Here is a 23,708-nt window from a genome sequence, read left to right as displayed (position 1 = left end):
GCAAACATATTTCTACACAAAGATGTGCATGTGAATGTCCAGAGCAGCATTATTCATAATAGCAAAAAATTGGAATCCTGTGGATGAAAAGGGAGTTCTATGGAAAGTAAAAACCCAAGTGTCTAACAACTAATAAATGAGTAAATAAAATGTGGTATGTCTACACAATGGAATATCTTTCAGCAATAAAAAGGAATGAAGTACTGATACATACTACAACATGGATGAACCTTCAAAATATTATACTAAGTGAAAGAAGTCAGTCACAAAAGGCCATATTATATAATTTCATTTACATAAAATCTCCAGAATAGGCAAATCCATGGAAACAGTAAGTAGATTAGTGGTTACCAGGGCTAAGGAAAGGGGTAGAGACTGCTAACAGGGAAGTAGTTTCTTTGCGGGATGATGAAAATGTTCTGGAATTAGTGGTGATGGTTGCACAACCTTGAATATACTAAAAACCACTGAATTGTACACTCTAGAAGGGTGAATTCTACGATATATGAATTCTAACAATTTTTTTTAAATTAATAACTAAAACAAATACTAGAATTGAATTCTTCTAGTCATTCAATATGTGACTTGCAGCAAATCACTTCACTTTGCCCTTTATTTCTCTATCTGTGTGAATAACTCCTTAAAGCTATCCTGAGGCCCAATATCTATAATAAACTTAAGAGGATGAAAAACGGTTATCTAATCAGGTATGAATACACAACTTGAGGGGCGAAAGCTGACATTATAACAGATTGAAAGGAGAGCTACTTCATAAAGAATAAGCCTTTCTCACAGTTCTCAATATAAAATAATTTACTAGCTAACATTCCTTAAGAGTTTGTGTCAGGAAGCATAATACTTGTCATGTATTATTTCATTCTTATAGCACTCTAAGGTAAGCAGAAATATCCCCATTTTAGAGATAAGAAACACAATAAGAGTCTAAATGAGTTGGCCAAAGTAAATACTCAAGCTAGGCTTCAAACTTAGATCTATATAACTTTAAACATCAATCTTTTTGCACCAGGGTACAACAAGAATAATGGACCAAAAATCTGAAGTCAGAGTTTGAATCTTGTTTCTGCCACTTAAGGATTCTATAATCTTAGGCAAGTCAATGAACACTTGCGTTTTCTCATTAAGAGAAAATATTAACCCTTGAACTAATTTACCTCATAGAAAATACAAATAGGCACTAATATATACATGTTAGTTAAAGCACTGTAGAAATTAGGAGATAATTATAAAAATGTAGTACTACTGATAAACCAAAAACATGTTGAAAAATAGTTTTAGTAATCTAATCTAATGGTATTGGAATGTACTAAAGCAGTGATTTTTCAAAACACACTCCTCTCAAGCACACCAGGTGTTGTATAGACCAAAAATTTGTGTCTCCCAAAATTCATGTTAAATCCTAATGTCTAATGTGATAGTATTTAGAGGTGGGGCCTTGGGAAGGTGACAAAGTCATGAGAATATAGCCCTCATGAATGAGATTAGTGCTTTTATAAAAGAGATCCCACTAAGTTCCCTTCTCCCTTTTGCCATGTGAGGACACAGCAAGAAGACTGCCAACTATGAACCAAAAAGGGGTCCTAGCCACATACGTAATCTGCCAGTTCTCTGATGTTAGACTTCCCAGCCTCCAGAACTGTGAGGAATAAATTTCTGTTTATAAGTCACCTCGTCTACAGCATTTTTGTTATGGCAACCCTAATGGACTAAGATACCCTCGCAAGAAGGAAAAACGAAGTAGCTCCAAAAGCTTTAATAAGGAAGTTCAAAATCACTGTTTTGGGTATCATCTACTGGCATCTATCAAGGAACAATGAAACCAGGATTTCAGGCCTTACTGCAGAGAAAGTGTTGGTGTTCCGAAAAGGGAATGGATTCTAGAGACTAACACTGAATCTAGTTTTGCCACATGCTAGTTGGATGATTTTTAATCTCAGAGTCTGAATTTCCGTATACAGAGAAATATCTACCTTGTAAGGTTGTGGACAGATGAAATAGAATACATAAAGCTACTACTACAATGCCTGGCACACAATACTTAGGAAAATAAGTAATTATTATTATTACATTATCTAGTAATACTCTGGAATTACTAAATCCAATATGAAAAACGAAATTATGGAAACTCAAGAAAAATCAATAAACTCAAAACCACCCTGAATATGCAAACACATCTAAATAAAGTTTAGTGAAATTGAGGGCAAGAGATTATGAAAACTAAGAGTAAGTCATGTAACAGATTGTCAAACGAACAGGCCCAACTTGAGAGTAAGAGATAGATGGGGCAGTGGGAAAAGGTGGTAAGATTTAAAAAACGAAAACAAAAACAAAAACAAAAACAAAAACAAAAGGGAAGTGAGTAGAAGGAAAAATAGAGAAGGATGCTTTGAAACTGGTGGAAGTGAGACTTCATAAATCAGGAATGAGGAAAAAGACTGAATCCTAGAGTATTTGCAAAAGAGTAAGATACAAAACTCAAATTAAGTATTCCCAGGATAACAACTATGAATCCAAAATGACACAATAGTTCTGAGTCAAGAGACCCATGTCCTAGTCCTTAGTGGCTCTACCACTAAGCTTCTAGGGTGCCTCAGTTGGAGGAAGAGTTAAGTTTCAGTTTTGTCATTTATTAAGGCAAAATATCATCCCTTGCCTCTTAGTTTACCTTACAGAATACAGAATTCTCTGAGTCTCAGTTCCCTCAACTATCCAGTGAAGTAATGAGATGAGATCATTTCAAAGCTCTTTTCCATCTTTATGATTCTAGGGAGGAGAGAATCTGTATTATCATTAACATTAGACTTAGACGAGGACTGCCTATGTTCCAATAAGAAGAAAAGAAAAATACAGGAAAATAAGCCACTTGAGGACCACATAAAATTCACCAATACATGTTTTTCTCTTCACAATATTATAAAGAAGCATCTTTCTAAAGAACTTTATTTTCCAAGATAAGCAGTTAATCTAAATGTTCCAATAAGAAGAAAAGAAAAATACAGGAAAATAAGCCACTTGAGGACCACATAAAATTCACCAATACATGTTTTTCTCTTCACAATATTATAAAGAAGCATCTTTCTAAAGAACTTCATTTTCCAAGATAAGCAGTTAATCTAAATTAAGAAGACCAAAGCATCTATTTAAAGAGGATAAGCTACTAATGATACAATCTTCTACCCAGCGGATTTTCCCTTTCTTAGTATTTTTCTTCGGTTCTTTATCTTCAGGGAACTTGTTTTTACGAAGTGATAAGCTGAGTTCTAATTAAACTTTGAAGCATGTGTAGTTATTAAAATGCTAAAATTTTTGTACAGTTTTACTGAAAAGTGCTGGTATACTAAAAGATCAAATTTTAGGTTAAGATAGGCAGCAATTAAGATACAGATCAACAATAAATGTTACATTAATTTTATACTACAGGTTAATTTTCCCAATCTGTTATAGATCAGTTTCCAGATCTTCCATATTATTCATGTTACAGTCCTCTCCTGTCTTTCAAAGCCCAAACAACCTTCATTTTACCTTAAATGTGGACTTTTACCACCTCTTTCTATTGTGCATCTATTGACCTATTTCTCCTGTCAAGGTTTTCTTCCTTTTACTGTGTATCATAATCAGGTCTACAATTCAATTCTTAGTTTCCTTCCCTGGGTTTTCCAACCATTCTCACCACTTCCTATCTCACTAGTTTATAGGATTCTCCTTTCTCTTCATTCCTAGGAACTACTTTCACAGTACTACATCTCCTAACCTCATCTTTTTGATCAATTTTTGTACATATTACTTCTTCACAGAAACTAAGGTTTCTCTCTAGTCCTTATTCTAAGAACATCTACCAGCCCATTTCTAGAATCCCAAACACACACTCTTGACTACCTTATACATAAGTATTCTTCCTGCCTCTTTTCTCTTTACAGTAACTCATCTCCAGAATCCTGTCTGGTACTATAAATACCCCTCAAATTCAACTGCCTATTCAGTTCTCTCTGCTTTCCAGCAATTACCTCTCCCACGTTCAACTCATTATGCTCTCTCTTGCATCTAAGTATCCCCTAACCTGGCACAAGCCATTCAACCTAAAATTCCAAAAGTCTATCTCTTCAATACAGCTTTCTTCCCAGTAAATGGTTTCTCTGAAACACTTTAAGTGGCTACTCTCAATGCTTCATTAATTCTGAGACTTACCAGTACATAACTTCCATCAGACCTATTTGCCCAGCAAAAATCAATTGCCCAAATCTTCCTATTTAAGCTTCCCAGACCTTATCTCTGTAGCATCACTTCCATTTACTAAACCATATTCAGTCATTTCTCAATTTCTAAATCCCACGGTCACTCTCTAAGCTTCTCGGCCCTCTCCCTCATCACTCCCCTTGTTTCCTACCCTCACTGCTCGTCACATTTCTTATTACCTCTAACAATCTTCTTGGCTATGTTCTCCATCATTCCTTATGCCTGTTCCCCAAGCTTCCTCAGTTCTCCTAGTCACCCCCTGACTCTCTGAATCTGCCTCTTACATCTCTAGGAACTCTCTAGAACCTTCTGCTCCCTAGTTCACTTTCCTTCTCCAACCCTGCCTCAGGTGTTCTCTAATTTCCTCTGCTTTTCTAATAACTAGTTCTCAGTATTCTTACTCCTCCCAAAGCCTTCCATGGCTGTTTCCCCTAATTCCCCTTAACTTTTCTCAGTTATCCTCATTTCCATCAACCCTCTTTGACAGATCTTCCCAACCTTTGTTACTGCTCTACTCCCTTTCTTCAAACCTCCAACATCTCTTCTGCTGGAGGTGCTTCTTGTATCTCTTAAATTACCCTCTCGGCTTCCTCAATTTTTGCCTTATTCCTTTTTCCCGTCAATACTATTTGTCCTCCAATTTCCATTGACTCGGCGCCTCCCCTAGCGTCCAAATCTGCCTTCTACTCCATCTAAACGTCTCCAGGCCGCCGCCAATATTCTCTTCTATCCTTAGCCTCCCTTTCTGTGCAACATTAAACACCAAAAGACACCATTCTCCAATGGCCGGGGCCTGGACTCTAGGGAGAAGGGGTATGGGTCACGTACCCCATTCGCATCTTGGCTCCACTCTGACTACCCCCACTGCCGGGTACAGGGGGCCGAGAGGGCAGGCGGCCGAGGTGCATGCTCTTCTCGAGGGCCGACATGAAGGGGAGGCCGTAGGTAGCCAAATAGGAGCTGAAGCTTCTTTCCACGGTAAGTGCGGCCCAACCGGTCACAGCTCGCTCCCCTAGCGTAGCCCAGTCGCCTTTGGACAGCACCCAGCTACCGGCAGCACCGCCTACCGCCCACCGGCTCCGTAAACTCCACCCACTCTCCTCAGGCGGTTCCACAGGAAATGCGTAATAGCGCTCCACAAAGGAAGCTGGGTAACGGAGTCTGCGGACCCATCAGACCCCAAGAAGAGAACTCGACAACACTCGCCGAAAAAAAAAGCCCTCCTGAAGGCAATGCACCCTGGGCAATGGAGTCTTCAAAGGGCGTATGCCTTTGCGCTTGCGCAGCTGGAGGCGAGAGCGTCCAATCCGGCAGAGGTACTGTAGCAAAGTATCCTGGGTGTTGTAGTCTTTTGGCGATAAGGCGTCTTGGCGCCTTCCCTTCTTACGGTTTCCCGGAGACTGTTAGAGGAAAAGCTGCTTCTTCCTGCCTCCCAGGCTGCTCGGCGGTGCCGGTTGCCGGGGAACGCAGGCGCGGTGGGAGGGAATGGCGGGAGGCTACGGCTTAGGTGCTGGGGCCGGAGTTGAATCCGTGAAGAAAAGCTCGGCCTCATCATGAAACAACGAAAAGGCCAAAGGCCAGGGGGCGGCTATGGCCGCAGGAAAAGAGGTAACCTGAGCGACTAAAGGTTGAGAAAAGCGTAATAGGGCAGAGTTGGGGAGCAGGGTGTAAGAAATTCTAGGGAGCCCACACCAGCGATAAAAAAAAAAGAGAGAGAAAAAGAAAAGGGACGGAGGGGATCAAGAGGGAGGGCACTTGGCTCTCCAGCAAATGGAAAGGAAATACGAGCTGCAGTGGAGGGCATACTGGACAAATGAGTGGGGGGCGGGGAGAACCAAAAGGGTAGAAGTAGGACGCTTCTAGAGGAAGAGAAGAAGAAATTCTAGAAATTTGTTTTAACTTTTTGGAAATTGAGATCTAATTGACATGACATTGTTAGTTTCAGGTTTACAACATGATGATTGGATATTTGTATGTATTGTGAAATCACCGTAGTTAGTCTAATTAGCATGCATCACTATACATAGTTAAAAAAATTTTTTTTCTCGTGATGAGAACTTTTAAGATACACTCTTAGCAACTTTGAAATATACAGTACACGATTACTAATTATAGTCACCATGGTGTACATTATATCCCTATGACTTAGTGTTTTCGATAACGAAGTTAAACGTTTGTGTGTGGGGGTCCATGTAGGGTTGGAAGAAACAAGTTGGAGAGAAGAATATGTTATTAATCCTAATAGACAAGGATCATACTGTATACATTGCTGAATCCCTGAGAAATAGCTCGAAGCAGGACTCAGTAAATATTAGTTGAATGAGTGAAGTATGAGACAGTCGTGGAGCATTAAGAGCTACAGGTGGGAGCTGAGGAAGATAGTTGTGAAGGAGAGAGGAAGAAAGAATGAGGAGTGACACGGTGTGGTAGGTAGGGTTGGAGTGGGGGGCGGGGTGAGGTCATGAAGACCTCTGAAGGATTTGAGATGAACAAAGAGTGTAGCAAGAGGACCTCCTCAAGTTAGTAAGCTCCTGAAGAAACAAGCTCACCAAGAGAGTAGGGAAATGTTTGCTGCAGCAGAAATAGTCACCCTAAGAACACAGGGCAGATCAGGAAACGAAATTGAATCTCTACTGGGCTGCCTCAGAAAATCGGGTTGCTGCCTTATTACATTATATGCAAAGAGGTATTAGGAATAGTGATAGTACTTAGGCCCTTGGGTTGAGAACTGAAGCTACAGTCTGGGAATGAATTTTATCCAAGCTGTTTAAAAATAACTAAGGCAGGTTTGAGGCAGTACCTTTCCTGCTAGGAATGATGGGAGGATGTGAAACAGAACTTGAAAGTGGTCAATGCAGGTGCTCCCGGTGTCAAGCCAGTCAAGCATATTTGGTTGATAGAAGAAAAATCAAAATAGAACTATACCATTATGCATATGCACTAATATTCATGTATACACTAGTATAATTTTTATATTGAAACTAGTTATTCCATAAAGATAACTATAAAGAGCAGACGGTGTTCACTTCAGAAATCCAAAGAATTAGTTCTATAGATTCTTGATTTGATCGACTCCAGTATTTTTTTTCTTGAGGCACAACTACTACCCAAGGGAAAAATCGGAGGAATAGAAAAGTGTGTGTAATGTAAGAATGATTTCTTAAATCTGTCTTAGTTAGAAGATACATTAAAGGAAAGCTTCATAGAAAGCCATAATTAATTGCCTTATTTACATTTTATTTTCTTTCTGAAAGCCAATAAATGTTATAAAAACCAGTAAATATGAACCAGCATTGTGCTAAAAAATAGTGCAGAATCCGAAGGTGATAATCTCTGTCCTCATTGATTGTATGAAGTTAGCAGGAAAGAAAAAAGACAATTTAAGGTAGACTATTGAAATGCTGAGTTGTATGGTATAGACGTAATCATTTGAGAGTTGAGTGAAGGGGAGTTGTCTTATGTTTAGCAGTTTTAAAGTAAGAGACTTAGGTAAAACATCTGAAAAACTATAGATGTTGCAGTAATCAAAACACCAGTACTTGGAAGAAGAATTTCAACTATTTCTGAGATTTTAAAAACCTATCATTGTATTTGTATTTTTCAAATGGTAGCTTTCAATCAAAGAGAGGTTTGTATTAGCATGTCTTAAGTTTGTATGTTATTTATGTATAATAACTGAAATCAAACCCTAAATACTAATTAGTTATCAGGGTGGCTTAAGTGACCAGTTAGATTATTCTGTGGTTTGCTAGTTATTTATCATGTATTCGAATAGATAGGATAAGACTGCTCACTGTAGAAACTAAAATGTTTTTGTGTTTTCATTCAAAAAGCAGATTATACGTTTTCTATATTTAGTCTAAATTTTGACTAAATCCAAGTGTTCTTGGATTCTTCCACAGGTTTGAGTGACATTTCTCCATCTACAAGCCTACCACCTCTGGTTGAAGGCCAGCTACGCTGCTTTCTGAAACTTACTGTTAATAAAGTCGTATGGAAGATTGCAAAGCCTCCCTCTTGTGTACTTGTCCGAGTGAGATGGTGGGGAGAAACATCAGATGGAACTCTCTTTTGTCCCAGGGACACATTGCAGACTGAACCAAAAGCTGTGAGAACAACTACACGTTATGCTATTCGCTGTGGTCCAAAGCAGTTTACCTCTTATCTAACAGGTATGGTTTTGTTTTATCATTTCACCTGCAGACCTAATAAACATGTGGTTCTGTTGTTAGCAATAGGTGCTATCATGTACTTAGTATCTATGACATTGATAATTATTGAGGAGTCAAAGAGGTTTTATAATAGCTATCATTTATTAAGAGTATATTATGTACCAGTAATTAATACATATCGTTTCTAATCCTTAATAACCCTACAAGATACACGTTGTCTCTGTTTTATGGACAATGAAACTGAAATTCAGAGAGATGAAACAAATATTCTCTAAGGTTTCATATTTGATAAGTGACAAACTAAGATTTGAACCGACTTCTATTTGATATCAAAACTCATGAACTTTTCACTACATAATGCTTTTCTAAGTAATAACTGTAGTCTCTGTTCTGGGATATACATTATACTCAAGGGAAGAGGATATAGATATAAAATTTAATAGTACAAGGTAATACAGGCTAACTGCCTAATGAATGGTTTAGTGAATTAGTACTACAGGTTTTCAAAGAAGGGAAAGATCCCTCCACAGGGATCTAGGAGCCAGAATTTCTGTATTTCTGTTCAAGGAAAGCATTCTAAATGTACTTTGTTATTTCTCTGTTTAGGTCAAGTTTTCACATAACACATTTTGGATGGTGGAGTTAACCTATTCATCTTTAATTCACCTCGGGCTCTCTAGTATTCTTAGCCCAACAATATTTACATGATAAATGCTTAATTTTCACTGATTTGAACTACATTTATTGGATAAATAACCCCACTTTAAGAATTTTTTGTTTAAGGAAAGTGAAAATACAGTAAGAGGAATGAGAGAAACCACTGGAAGTACTAGAATGCATGCTGTGAGGTCCCGTACATTTGTAGTGGGTATTAGCCTCATTTTCTTGGTGATGAATTTGAGTTTTGGAGTTAAAAGTGACTTACTTAAAGTCACCTTAAAACCAACCCTAATTTAAAATATGCCCTGACTCCAAGATCATTAATATTTCTGCTATGCCTTGCTGCCTTGGGAAATAGAGGGATCATAGGATTCTAAGGTATACCTCATGCTCTTTTCTGACATCTTTCCTCCCTTACTCTATTCCTTCATAGGAAATAGCAGCCATGAAAATGTGTAGAGTGTGGGAAGATAAGAGTAGAAACTGAGACAATTATGATACTTCACTGAGCTTTATCTCCTGATTTTTGCCGCCTTTAATCAGGATTCAGTAAGAAACAAAGGAGGGGTGAAAAGTATGCTGGATAAGAGGGATTTTAATTCCACAGCAAAAGTGAAGTACAGATGTCAGAAGCCCATTAAGAATTAAGTTTTTCTCCCTAGAAGTAACAAATAATGAAGCAGCATGATGTAGTGTACTTTATAGTTAGATAGAACCAAGTGTTAGCCCAGTTTTGTCACTTTAAAGCTGAGTAAACTCAGGACTGTTACGTGACCTCTCTGAGCCTCAATGTTGTCCTCAATTTGGGACAGAAATAATTACTTCATAGAGTTGTTAAGAGAATGAATGAGTCGTAGAAGAGCCTGGCTATTGGTAAATAACCAATAAATGTTGGTACATTTTCCTTATTCTACATATGCACATCATTTTATAGTCTACAAACACTTTTATCAGCTCATGATTTTCAGATAAATTCCATGAGTAGGTAAGACAGGGACTGTGATATGTTAAGTAATTTGCCTGAAGTAATATAACAACCATTAAGCAATTACCGTGTGAGAGGACATTGTGCTACTTGTTTTATTTGGAATACCCCTCTTCCTCTAACAGCCGTGATGTAGATATTATGTCTCTTTTACAGACAACTGTGGCTTACACAGAAACAGCTTGTGAATATTGGAGCCACAGCACAATTGCAGGTCTTCTAATTATAAGCCCTGTACTTTTTTCATTACAATATTGAACAGATAGTGAAAATGAACCATTTTCTCAACTTTGGTGAGAAAATAATTCAGAAGTTATACTGTCCTGAAACAATCTCACATTTCATATGTATGCATCATATTTCTCCTGCTGTAAGTTATGATCATGAAGGTATTAAGTCCAAGCACCTAATTAAAGAATATGGTTATTTCCATTCCTCTTAGTTCCAAGTGCTCTCAGTATTTCAGTGCTCCAGATATAATCAAGGAGTAAGCAATGAGATACTCCTGAGAGGCAAAGACCAACCCTTGCAACTATATAAGAGAAGCCCTTTGTCCAATTCAGAACTAGAAATGGTGAGAATAGAATAACTGAGAATTGTTGCCTTTATATTTCAAAAGCAAAGCCTACTTTCTTGCCAAATATGTAAAAAAAAGAAAGAAAGAAAGAAAAAATGGTTTTAAAGATACTTTCCTTATCAGATACTTGATATGCTAAATATTTTTGTTGAATGTAATTTTTTTCTCCATGTGAGGTATTTGTCATTGTTCTTCTCTAAAACTTTACTATTCTTTTGATCTTGGGTTCAATCTCCTTCCCCCCTGAATGATATGGTAAGTGCATGGTTTATTTGAAAATAAAATATTTTTTTAAGTAAAAAAATGTTCTAATGTATACCCCTCTGTACAGTTCCCCCAAAATATAAATGAAAAATATTGTAAAAATGTTGTAATTGTTTCTGATTAGATATGGCTGTCCTGGTGCTGGAAGTAATCACCAAACTTGATCATCTTCCAATTGGTAGAGTTCAGATAAGTGGATTAGCCAAGCTTTCTCCAACTCATCACATCAGTGGATTTTTTAGCATTATTTCACCAACATCTAAGAAACTTGGAGAACTCCAGGTAAAAATATATTAATTTTTTGCTGCATAGAATAATTGAGTTTGTAGAATGGATAGGTACATGACTCCTATATACCGTCTGATTCTTACTTCATGCCTTTGTTCATGTTTTTACACAAACACTGTAACATACCTTTGTTTCCTACTTATCCAAATCCTCTTAGTGCTTTACTGCCCATCGCAAGTTCCAAGAGTCTTTCATAGCTTCTACTATACTAATTCTTTGTCATCTTTATTAAATTCATAGTAATATTAATTACATAATTGTTACTCTGTTATAATCCTACATAGTCTCCAAAATTATGTATTAGTTGTCTCCTCTTAATTTCCCTTCCTTTTAGTTTTTAGCTTCCCTGGGCAGGACAGTGTTTTCTACTTCTTTGTTTTTTCAACATTTTCTAACATAATGCCAAAAAATAATTGCTTATTTGATTCATATAAGTGCTGTCTTTGATGTATTCATTGATTCAACCTACTTTTTTTTTGATACACTATGTGCCAGTAAATTAGGATACAAAGATAAGAGATGGTCCTTTCATTTAGTTTTTTAAAGTCACGCAAGAAGAAATAGAAAAGAGTAACAAGTAGAAGGCTGTGTTATATGTAGTATCTATAGATATGTATGGGATGGTGGGAAAGAACATAAAAGGATCCCTTTCTGAGGGGAGACTCTTGAAAGTACTTCCTAGAGAATTCTGAATATTTAAATCCCTTAGTAATTTTGTGAGTTTTATACTTTGTCAAACGTATTCTAAAATACACATAGAAATTTAAGTAGGTATATAAGAAAATAGTTCAAAAAAGACAAGGAAAGAACATATAACATTATCATATGTAAAGACCTGTTATAAAACCACAAGCATGTAATTGTGTCAGCAGAACAAAAGAGAGTGCAGAAATTCATCCAAGCGAAAGAACATTTTCTTTGTTTTGTTTATCATATTTTTATTTATAATATATTAAGTTAAAAAATAATGACACCTTATGTTCGTAACTTTATGGTGAAGTAAGTCTGGTTTACTCATACTTTTCTGATAATGATATAAATTTTCATCAGACCTGCAAAGCAGTTTGGCATTATGTTTCAAGAACCATAAAAATTCTACCCTTGGCAACTTACCTTAAGAAAACACCATAAAAAGAAAGGGAAACTATATGCTTAGATCTAGTTATGGAAATATACTGTTAATAATTGGAAAAATGAAAACAATTGATTCAACAATATTAAAATTGTAGTCTATTAGTAGAATATTTCGTTTCCATAAAAGATAAAATTACATAATTGTGATTGTATAACAGCATAGAAAAATGATTTTGGATTGATGACAAAAGAGAATTAAAATGATATCTACATATATGTATAATGACCAATGACTGGGCTAAATAAGCATGCAAAAATGAAAAAACATTTAGAGCATAGGATTCTAAGTGGGTTGTTTTCTTGTTTTTAAAATTCAGGTATAATTCACATGTCATAAAATTTATACTTTTAAAGTATACAATTCAGTGGTTTTTAGTATAGTCACAGAATTCTACAATCATCACTACTGTCTAATTTCAGAGCATTATATCACCCCAAAAAGAAACACTGTACCTATTAGCAGTCATTTCCCTTTTTACCCTTCCCTTGCCTCTGGCAACCGTTAATCTACTTTCTGTCTCTATATATTTGCCTAGTCTGGACATTTCATATAAGTGAAATAATATAATATGTTGCCTTTTGTGACTGACTTCTTTCACTTGGCATAATATTTTCAAGGTTCATCCATGTTGTAGCATGAATTATTACTTTATTCCTTATTATGGCTGAATAATATTCCATTATATGGATATACCACATTTGTTTATTCATTCTTCAGTTGATGGATTTTTTTCCATTTTTTCACTATTTTGAATAATGCTGCTATGAACATTTCATGTACCAATTTTTTGTGAACATGTTTTCAGTTGTATTAGGTGTATACCTAGGTATTGAATTAAGGTCATATGGTAGCTGTTCTCAAAAGTGGCTGTATCATTTTCCCCACCCTATATTTAAATGTCATTTGATACAATGATACTTGTGTGTTTTTTATTTAAATGTCATTGGCTTCGTTGGAAAATTGTTTTGATAGAACATGGAGACAGAAGTCAGATTTTGAAAGATTATGGGTTAAGGAAATAAGTAGTAATTACAGTGAAGAGGTAGAAGTAACAATTCGAGATTTCTGTTTCCCAGATAAATTGCAGTGAAGAGAGGGAGAGGTAGTGTGATCCAATAGAAATGACATTAGACTACACATGGAGAAATTGGTTACAAAAACAGTGCTGGTGTTCACTTGTACTCTCTGAGCTTCAATATCTTATTTTGTAAAATGATAATACTAAAGCTTTTACCTCATAGGATTTTTGTAAAGATTAAATGGCATGAAAAAAATATGGAAACGTTTAACATGGTACTTAATATGGTCAGTCTTTTTAATTTGTCATGCTACTGTGTATGTACTGATATCTTGTGGAGATGTTAGTTTGCATTTCCTAATGATTCATATCTTGAGTATTTTTTCATGGGCTTTTTGACCATTCTTTTATCTTCTTCAGGGATTCACAGTCTACAACCCCCAAGGCAAATCTGGCTCACCACCTATATTTGTAAATAGTTTTTTAGAACACAGCCACACTCATTTATGTGTGATCTGTGGCGGTTCTCATGTATAGCAGCAGGATTGAGTAATTATGACAGAGACTATATGGATTGAGTAATTATGACAGAGACTATATGGCATAAAGTATTAACTCTGGCTCCTTCATTGTAAAAAATGTCCCAACCTCTGATCTACTTTTGTGAAATGTCTATTCAATTCTTTTGCCCGTTTTTAAAATAAGTTGCTTATCTTTTTAGGTTTTAAGAGCTTTTCTTATATCCGGGATATATGGAGAGTGTGTCCTGTAGCTTGTCTTCTAATTTCTTTATGCTGCCTTTTGAAGAAAAAGGTTTTCTTTTCATTAAACTTATCAATTTTACCTTTATTTTTCATTAAAAAAACCTTCAAAATATTTTTTCATATTAACAATTTTTTAGAAAGGAAAGGGTCCTTTGAATATAATACAATGGGGTAAAGCTAACTTACAGCAAGGTGTAGCATTACGACATTTTAGAACATAGAAAACAAAGACAAATTCCTGTAACTTTCCAGAGAAAAGGGGGAACAGTCACATGCAATTAGGAAGTTATTTGGCTCCAGGCTTCTGAATAGAAACATTAGGAGCCAGAAGACAATTTAGTAATGCCTTTAGAATGTTGAATGAAAATGGCCTGGATTTCTGTCTCTAGCAGACTATCTAGTGTAAGGGTGGAATAAAGATGTTTTCCTATGTACAAGTTCTCAAAACTTTGTACCTCTCTCACAACCTTTCTGACAAAGCAGCTGAGGGACTTTCTCCACCAAAATGTAAATTTTGTAGTAAATTTTAAGAAGTAAATTTTAAGTAAATTTTAAGAAGAAGACAAGATGTGATATTGGAAAGGAGATGACACAGGAATAAGGTGAAGGGAAATCCCTGGATGGCAGCTCTACACTAGGCACAAATGACAGCTAGTCCAACTTAGAGTATGTCCTGAAGCTCTAGAAGAGATTTTTTTCTTTTCTTTTTCTTTTTTTTAAAGAAGGAGATTTAGATAACTTGTAAATAATTTAGAACTAAATTGTTAATAAGAATAATAATGAGGAAACAAGGCAGTTGCAATTTTGGGTAAAAACTTCAGGAAAGGAAAAGTAATCAGTATTATCTCATGGTTCAGCTTTAGGCAGAATACATGCTCGTAACAGTGATTTTGATTAGATGAATGATAAGTGTTTACAGTATGACTATATGGGCAAGTTGGGAAGATGGAGATGTAGGAGCATGTGGGATGGAGCTAAATTTTTGTCTTATTAAAAAGTCAAAAGAAAATGCCTAAAAACTGTTCAGGGAAGGCAGGATCAAGATGTAGACAAAAATATAAGCACATTATTGGAACTATAGAGGTAAATACCACAAGAATCAGTTACAGGAATTGAAAGCAATTGCCTCTGGGGAAAAAGAAATATGGGGGGAGTCAAAGTGAGGGACTTGTTTTTTGCAACAAGCTTGTGAAATTGTTTGGATTCAAATTATGTGAATGTATAATATTAATTTTAAAATAATTTTTAAAAAAGAAAACAGTAAGTGATGAAATTCTTGTCATACACTTTTGCCATCCTCAAGGACGGTATTGACTTGACGAATGAAGTATGGAACGCCTTTTGATATGTGGAAAAATGAAGCCAATAAGGAGAGCTAATAGATTGGAAGATGAAGGAGTAGAGATGGCTTTACTGCAAAGCTCAGGTTTAGCCAGACTTCAAATAAGACAGATACAGAGTTACTAAAGGGAAACAGAGATTATGGAGTTAGAACAGTTTTAAATGATAACAAGGGTCATGGTGGTTGGAGGGTGCTCAGAGTAGACTGACAGTAAGCTTCATTAGAACCAAGCTGAGAGAAGAATCCTTCTTGTATTCTATCATTGAATAAGCAGGCTGGCAAAAATATAATAGATTTAAAAAATATCTAACTTATACTATTATAAAAGCATGCAGCATAATATATACATATATATGATTATTTTACATTGAAATTGGAAAACTAGAATACTTAATTATAAATTATTTTCTTTTGAAATCTTTTTCTTTGTTTTGGCTAGAAACTTGGTACTTTTACTTCTGTATTGAGTTATCAATACCAGACATTTTATATTTGATAGGCATTACAGCATTCATTTTTAAACTATTTAATTAAGAATAGATTTAGTTTTTATTCAGTTTCATAACAAAATAACTGCTTGCAAACATGGGTATTTCCAAACAAATGTAGAATCTTGGCAAAATAGTTTTTAATAGGCTATTACTCCTAAGTTATTTGAAAAATTTAAGATTCCCAAACATATTTAATCCTAAATATTGTACTACACTATTAACCTCCATATGTTACACTTTCAGTATAAGAAAGGTAAATTGAACACTGTTGGTTTTCATAAAGTTTGAAGTCAAAAAAATCCTTTTGGAATATCAGTCTTTAGTTCTTCAATTTTAGGAACGTATTTCAATGCCATCACTTTCATTTCTGGAAGTCCTATTTAAACATAAAAAATGATAGAAAAGTAGAACAGATTGTTCTTTGCCAAATAAATTTCCCAGATACAACCATCAAGGAATGAATCAATTGAATCATATATGGTTCCTTGTGAATACACTTGTAGATAAGTAATTTAAGTGTTTATATATAGCCTATAATGTCAATTAAAATGGCCCTATATTTGATCAGTACCTGCTAATGATCTCAGGCTGAGATTTCTTCTTGGAAAACATAATCGAAGAGACTTCTTTTAACTCAAGCTCAAAAACATTTAACACTGCACCCAGCCCTCAGCCACCGAATATTCACTTAGTAGTAAGAAGCCACCATACTGCTTATCCAGTTTATCAAGCAAAACTTAGACCATGTGAGTTAATCAATATGTTAATTATATATATGTGTTATTTGACTTTTAGCTTTTTAGAAAAAGTAAACAAGACACTGGATAGGTTTATGATTCTGTGTCTTGACAAAATGTTGCCACTTGGATTTAAATTTTGAAACAAGTCCATTGTCAATAGAGACCATTGCAGGAGGATCATTCATTGTCATCAATATTTAATAAACTTTTCAACCCTTAGAATCCTCAGAGAAATACCCTTTCCTTGATGATTTGTTTGTTATGTGCATCTTGTCCAAAAGTTTTTCACTCACATCATAATTCTCATTGGTACTTTATAAATAAACACAGCTATCAGTGGAGTTATTTTTATCTGTGTTCTCATCAGCTACAAAGAAAAATGCCACAAATTATGTAACATTTTTACTTAATTCATCTTGTAAGTTTATAGCCATAACACTGACATTCTGAACAACTATAATTTTAGTTAGACCTACATATGCAAATATCACTTATTACTCACAAATTCTGCTTCATTCGCTAGGCATTGTTTTATAAATTTCACCATTTATAAGAGATTTTGATGCCTTAAAGCTTTTTATCTTAATTTCATGCTCAGGGGTACCACTTATTTGCTTTTAAAAAACAAATCCTTTTTAAATTTCAGTAGTTTTTTGTTTATTTTTTTTTCTTTTCCAGTATGATACATCTGATCATAGTTCTACTATAGTTTGTTCCATAATGCTATCTTTTGAGTGTCACATTTTATTTGCCTTATTTCACCATTAGGAATATTCTCTTCCATAAAGAAATGTGCCTTCTCCCATTTCCTTTGAAAGGCATAGGTCTCTAGCTTTCTCTTTTTTGAACACAAAAAAAAATTTCACTTTCCTCTTGATTCTACTGTAAGAAAGACATTAAGGGAATACTACAAACAATTCTATAAATTTGACAATTTAGATAAAATGGAGCAATTTTTCGATAACCTCAAACTACCAGAAATCACTCAAGATGAAATACATGACCTGAATAGACCTGTAATTATTGAAAAAATTGAATTTGTAGTTTAAACTTTCCAAAAGAGAAATCTCCTGGCTGAGAGATCATTTCACTGGCGAAATCTTCCAAACGTTTATAAAAGAAATAGCACCAATTTTACGCAATCTTTTTCACAAAATAGAAGAGGAGAAAATACTCCTCAACTTATTTTGTGAGCCCTGCACCACCTCGATACCAAAAAGATAGAGGACAGTACAAGACCTAGACCTAAAAATAAACTGATACCTAAAAATTCTCAATGAAATATAAGCAGGTTGGGTCCAAGAATGTATAACAAGAATAACAACATCATGTCCAAATGGGGTTTATCCCAGGAATGCAAGTCTATTTCAATATTCGAATATCAATGTGACAAGCCATATTAACAATAGAATTCTACTGAGCCGATTAAAAGGCATAAACTATTGATACACACACCACATGGATGAATCTTAGAGGCATATGCTGAGTGCAAGAAGCCCATCTTGAAAGGGTACATACTGTATGATTCCATTTACATGACATTCTCCAAAAGCCAAAACTGTAATGATCAAGAATAGATGAGCTGTTGTTGAGGGTTAGAGGTGAGGAGAGGGTATGACTACAAATAGATAGCACCAGGGAGTTTGGGGGTAGGGGGTAATTGAAGTTTTTATATCTTAATTATAGTGGTGGTTACATGCATCTATATATAGGTTAAAATTCATAGAAATGTACATGTACATAAATGTCCATTTTACTGAAAGAAAATAAATTTTTTAAATAGCACACCAAGCGTAATGGTAAACAGCAGTTGTCATTCCTCTTCATGTTGGGACAGGGCCGGGGCTTTGCAAACTTGAGCAAATACCCTGACTAAAGCCACTACTCCACTCCAGCTAATTTTTGCCACAGCACAATGGGGACCCAGCATTGCTGTATCTTCTGATTTTTCAAGAGAAGCCAGAAATCAAAATTTTACATAAAATCTGATTTTTAAAGCATTGTTAAATAATTTAAAAACATTTTTAAATGCTGACTTGACCAGCATAAGTCTGAAAAATAGACATTCTAATATGCTCTCTTTTATACTGATAAATGTTATAGATGTAGTAGATGATTGTGGGCAACTCAGTGTTAGAAAGCCTTGATGAGTGGCCTTGAGGTTGTTCTATTATGGATGTGAGAATCATGTTATTTGGACTTCAGAAGAGATGTTATATATTTAGACGATAGAATGATAGTCTGGAGATGGCGCCAGAAGGGAATAAGTCAACTTCCCTTATCCTGGCTAGTGAAAGAGTAGTTTCCACTGGAAAAGACTGAAGAAATGGGGACATTTTAAGAAAGATGTTCAGTTAAAGTGGTAAGGTAGTTTGTATGAAATAGAAATTCTATAGGACTCAGTGAATGGGGAGTTAGCAAAGGAGTGAGCACAGGGGTGAACCATGATTGGATAGGAGAATGACTGAGGTAGACAGGAACGATGATCTGGGAGATGAATGCAGGAGTGTGTTGGGTACATTATATGGAGGCAGAGGGGTCAGGAGTGAAAATCTCTTGGGCTGGTAGGAATTGCTGGAACAATAGCCTGTTTTATACCTCTGAAGCTTGACTTATGCTCTTTCCTCTACCTGGAATGTTTTACCTCAGCCTCCCTCAGCCTTATCTGTCTCATTCATATTTAAGATTCTAAACTCAGATGTTTATATTTCACTCTGGAAACGATCCTTGGCAACCCTTCCTCACCTCTTCCCTAAGCTCAGACCCTTCTTGAATGTTCTCATAGCACCCAATACACTTTCTTATTTCAGAATTCACCATTTTATATTAAAATTACTTCTTTTTAAGTGCCCCTCCAAGATACTATGATCCTCTGGGTTAGATTTCATGTTTTATCTGTTTGCCTCAAGCAGGTAGCACTGAGCTGGTATCAACCAATATCTGTTAATTGAACAGAGGAGTTAGGCCAGTACTTATGTTTTGATTATAAAATGGGTATCACAGGTCCCTGGACTTTCTACTTTGTTCATGGGCCACTGGTAGTATAGGCCTATGAGTTGTTTTGTTACCGGTTGCCTAGGTCAAAAGCAAAACTCAGTGGCCAGACAGCAGGTCATTGTTAAGGCCAGGGACACAGCCTTTATTCTCAGTGTCTCCTTTCTTTCTAGAATATAGTAGTAGCAGCCTTTTGGCAGTTGGTGAATGGCAAGAGAACACTTTCAGACATTTACATTTGGGCAGCCAGGATTTTATGTGATTCTATAATAGTGATCATTGAACAGAGTATTTGTCTCATGTATTCCTGTCATTTGTCTTTGTAGAAAGTCTTGATGATGAATAGATGTTAAAAACTTTTTATTACCTGGTTCATGAACAAAATTCTAATCAAGACCTAAGTGTGTTTTATTGAGTCTGTGCCTTGGCAGTTTCTCTGAGCAGATTATTCTGTTGACCTTCCCTGAGACATCTTAAAACATCTAACTGTAATCTTTCATTTTTGTTTTAGTCCATTTATCATTATTTGATTTTCTTTGGCTACTGAAACCATTCCTTCTGCTTTCTCTTTCATTGCAACAACTTTTAATACCACTGTTCTTTTCTTTTGGAATATTTTCTTCACTTCTCTAAAGTCTTGCTTTAGGCTTATTTTTTGTTCCTCCATTAGACTTTTCTCCATTAGGCTTTTCAGAGGACTGGAGGGCCTTTTAATAAAAAACCTGAATTCACATGAATAAGATGATAAAGGAAACTTCAAGTGATTATTTTTCATCTTAGCCCTCCTCCCTCTTCACCTTGCCTTATCCCTAGCATGGAACTTGGGCCTTATTTTTCTCAAATAGCTAAGGACACAGAAGGTACTATGTCATTGTTTTATTGGTCAAACCATTAGGCATTATTAGGCATACTAGGCTTGTACACTGAGTACTATGCTAATTAATCCACATAAAAATGAATAAGACAAAAAAAATGAATAAGACAGTACATGCCTTCAAGGAATTCATAATTGTCAGGATGAAAAACAAACTGTAAGTTACAAATACCTCCTCTAAACCTCTGCTTTTTTTTTTTTTTTAATCTTCAAATTAGGGTAATTTACTTTTGAGACAGAGTTATATCATCATATGAACTTCTCTATGTGAGGAGCTTGCACAGCTTTTAGCCTATAGTAAAGTGTTCAATAAATAGTGGTTATATTGATGGATAAATACAGAGTAAGTAGAAACATGAATAGAGTGGCATGACACCTCTACCTGAACACAAGTTTTCACCGAGGAAGTTGTGCTGAGGCAATTGCATACACAAAAGCATAAGGAATGAAATATAAGGTACATTTAGAGAACGCTAAGTAATTGGTTTATCTAGGAAGAGGGATAGAGGAAGGGAATACAATGAGAGATTAGGCTTCTGAGGTAGGCAGGAATTTGAACTTGATCCTGTAAGAAAAGGTGGCCATTAATTTATAGTAAACAAAGAGTCTTAAAATTAACCAATACTAAAGAAAATTTCTGATATATTGCATGTCTCTTTCAGGTCTCACTTGCCCTGGAGCCTCTGTCAGAAACTTATGACAGCTATAACCCTCTTCCTACCACTGACATGACAGAAAATGTGCTTTTACCTGAGCAGGGATTTAGAGAATATACTGAACCCAGCAATACCCAGTTTCTGGTTCCATCAAGGTCTTGTAGGATACCTACCACCAAAATTGATGGAAAAGATTTAGCAACTAACAGTAGTAGATCAACCACTCCAAGGTAATTACTTAATACCAGTCAATCTGTCTACTAACTCCCACTGTACTCATAATTTCTGTCTTTCATTTGTGATTGGGTAAAAGACTAAAGGTAGTCACTCATTCAGCAAATAACTATTAAGTACCCATTGTGTTCCTCGTCCAGTACCAGATGCTGGACATAGAAATTAATTCCTGTTTCTGAGGACTACTTGCAGTCTAGTGGCGGGGGGGCGGGGGGGGGGGGGGGGGTTTTTAAGATACAGGTAAATAATTATGACTCAATCATATGTAGATGACATGATACATGTCCTTGAGGGAAGAGGGAAAAGGCAGTATTTTGTGAAACAGTAGAGTAAGAGAAATAGATTTTGGTTTTAAATACTTAGGAAGCATTTGCTTTGCATCAGGCCCAGCACTGAACTCTCTTTGTCATTGTCTCCACAGTAGTAGGTAAAGCATCTATTATTTCATTTGAGAGATGAGAAACATTTACAAAGTCTAACCTACACTGCTGTACACCACTGATCCACTTTCTGTCTCTGATGTTCTTTATTTTAAAACAGGGGGAAGGACCACTTGTACTTTGCAGAGAACTCTGATACAACAAAGGACTCTGTTTTTAGACTACAACACCATCTTAATTCAGGACAGAGTTTAGAGTCTATGACTCTGAAAGACAAAGCCCCACGGAAGCAGATGTCCCTTCTCAACAGTTCTGAATTCCAGCCTCAAATTAGGACAGTTGCCAAGAGTCACAGTGATTCATGCATTCTTTCTTCAAACAATCCCCCTACCAAGGACCTTCTTTCGGGTATGTATATATTTGTGAACTGAGACTAAGCTATATTTACTGGGATTACTCTGTTCGTTAGCTGGCCTACAAAGAGAACTAGACTTCTGTTTGTACTAAATAGCCAAATAAAAGTGAGTAATCTTACTAGAGTCTAGAATTTCTCACCATTTAAAGGCAGCTCTATTAAACCACTAAATTACTTCTAAATAGAGTACTGATAATTGTAGGTTTAGAGTAGGAATGATTTAAAATGAGCCTGAGTATGAGGGAAAGTCTTTATCATAGAAAAATATTTGTCCTTATTTTTTCCCAAATAAGTCAAGGCAAATAAGATTTTTGTCTAATAATTAGCATTTACTTGTATGACTATGCAGCAAAGGCTAGTACTAACTTCATTTCACATTCTGAAAACTGTTGGTCTCAGAGTAGGAACATTCAGTGCACAGCAACTGACAGTAGTAAGCCTGGGAATTAAATATGACTCATAGCCAAACAAGCAGAGAGGAGTCAGTTTGCCTGTGTAAGGGCTTAGACTGAAATAAAAAAGCAAATAGAAATTGTATTAGATTACCTCATGATAGGGAGTGGTATTATAAAAGCAAATGAAATACCTTACATTACACAGTAATCGTCTACTATGTATCTATGAAATCAACAGCATGATAGGAATTTGTCTCCATTCTCACAAGTAAAATTTCCAAAGTAGAATATCTGCAATATTAATAGAAAAGTCTTTTAAATAACTATTAGGGTACATAATTTACATTAGTAAGGGTTTTTTTTTTATTATTAAGTTTATTGGGGTAACATTGGTTAATAATTGTATATAATTGTATATAATTTTCAGGTGTACATTATCATTTGACATCTGTATATTCTATTGTGTGTTTACCACCCAAAGTCCAGTTTCCTTCAGCTACCATATATTTTATCTCTTTTACCCACTTGACCCTCCCCCTATCCCCTTATATTTGACCCCCTTTACCCCGTCTACTTACCCCTTCCTCCATCACCCCCTACTCTCTGGTGACCACTAGTCTGTAGTCCATGTCCATGATTCTCTGTTTGTCCTGTTTGTTTCTTGCTTTTAGGTTTATATCCCACATATAAGTGATATCATGTGATTTTCAACTTTTCCTCTCTGTCTTATTTCGCTTAGCATGATTATCTTGAGGTCCATCCATGTTGTCACAAATGGCAGTATTTCATCTCTTCTTAAGGCTGAGTAATATTCCATTGTATATATGTACCACAGCTTCTTTATCCAATTATCTATTGTAGGACACTTCGGTTGCTTCCATGTCCTGGACACTGTGCATAATGCTGCTATGAACATTGGTGTGCAAATGTCTTTTTGGATATGTGTTTTCAAGTCTTTGGGGTAAAATCCCAGTAGAGAGATTGCTAGATCATATGGTAGATCAATTCTAAGTTTTTGAAGAACCTCCATACTGTTTTCCATAGTGGCTGTACCAATTTGCAGTCCCACCCGC

At 35.7% G+C, this 23,708-nt stretch overlaps 2 protein-coding genes across 6 annotated transcripts in view; one reads left to right on the top strand and one right to left on the bottom strand.

The window, feature by feature from the left end:
- The window catches only part of PPME1 (protein phosphatase methylesterase 1), a 66,166-nt gene extending 60,631 nt beyond the window's left edge, over positions 1-5,535 (bottom strand). For both annotated transcript variants that reach the window (XM_006926611.2, XM_006926612.1), the window contains exon 1: positions 5,080-5,535. In XM_006926611.2, the coding sequence (XP_006926673.1) occupies positions 5,080-5,180 (101 nt within the window). In that variant the 5' untranslated portion in view covers positions 5,181-5,535. The remainder of the gene's footprint in view (positions 1-5,079) is intronic.
- Positions 5,536-5,596: 61 nt separating this feature from the next.
- Positions 5,597-23,708, top strand: part of C2CD3 (C2 calcium dependent domain containing 3) — a 111,601-nt gene continuing 93,489 nt past the window's right edge. For all 4 annotated transcript variants that reach the window (XM_006926610.3, XM_025042678.1, XM_025042679.1 and 1 more), the window contains exons 1-5: positions 5,597-5,859; positions 8,154-8,423; positions 11,034-11,191; positions 21,218-21,441; positions 21,986-22,233. In XM_006926610.3, coding sequence (XP_006926672.1) covers positions 5,805-5,859; positions 8,154-8,423; positions 11,034-11,191; positions 21,218-21,441; positions 21,986-22,233 — 955 coding nt within the window. In that variant the 5' untranslated portion in view covers positions 5,597-5,804. The remainder of the gene's footprint in view (positions 5,860-8,153; positions 8,424-11,033; positions 11,192-21,217; positions 21,442-21,985; positions 22,234-23,708) is intronic.

The sequence above is a fragment of the Pteropus alecto genome, unplaced genomic scaffold, assembly GCF_000325575.1.
Source record: "Pteropus alecto unplaced genomic scaffold, ASM32557v1 scaffold7, whole genome shotgun sequence".
NCBI lineage: Eukaryota > Metazoa > Chordata > Mammalia > Chiroptera > Pteropodidae > Pteropus > Pteropus alecto.
This window is presented reverse-complemented; position numbering and strand designations above follow the sequence as displayed.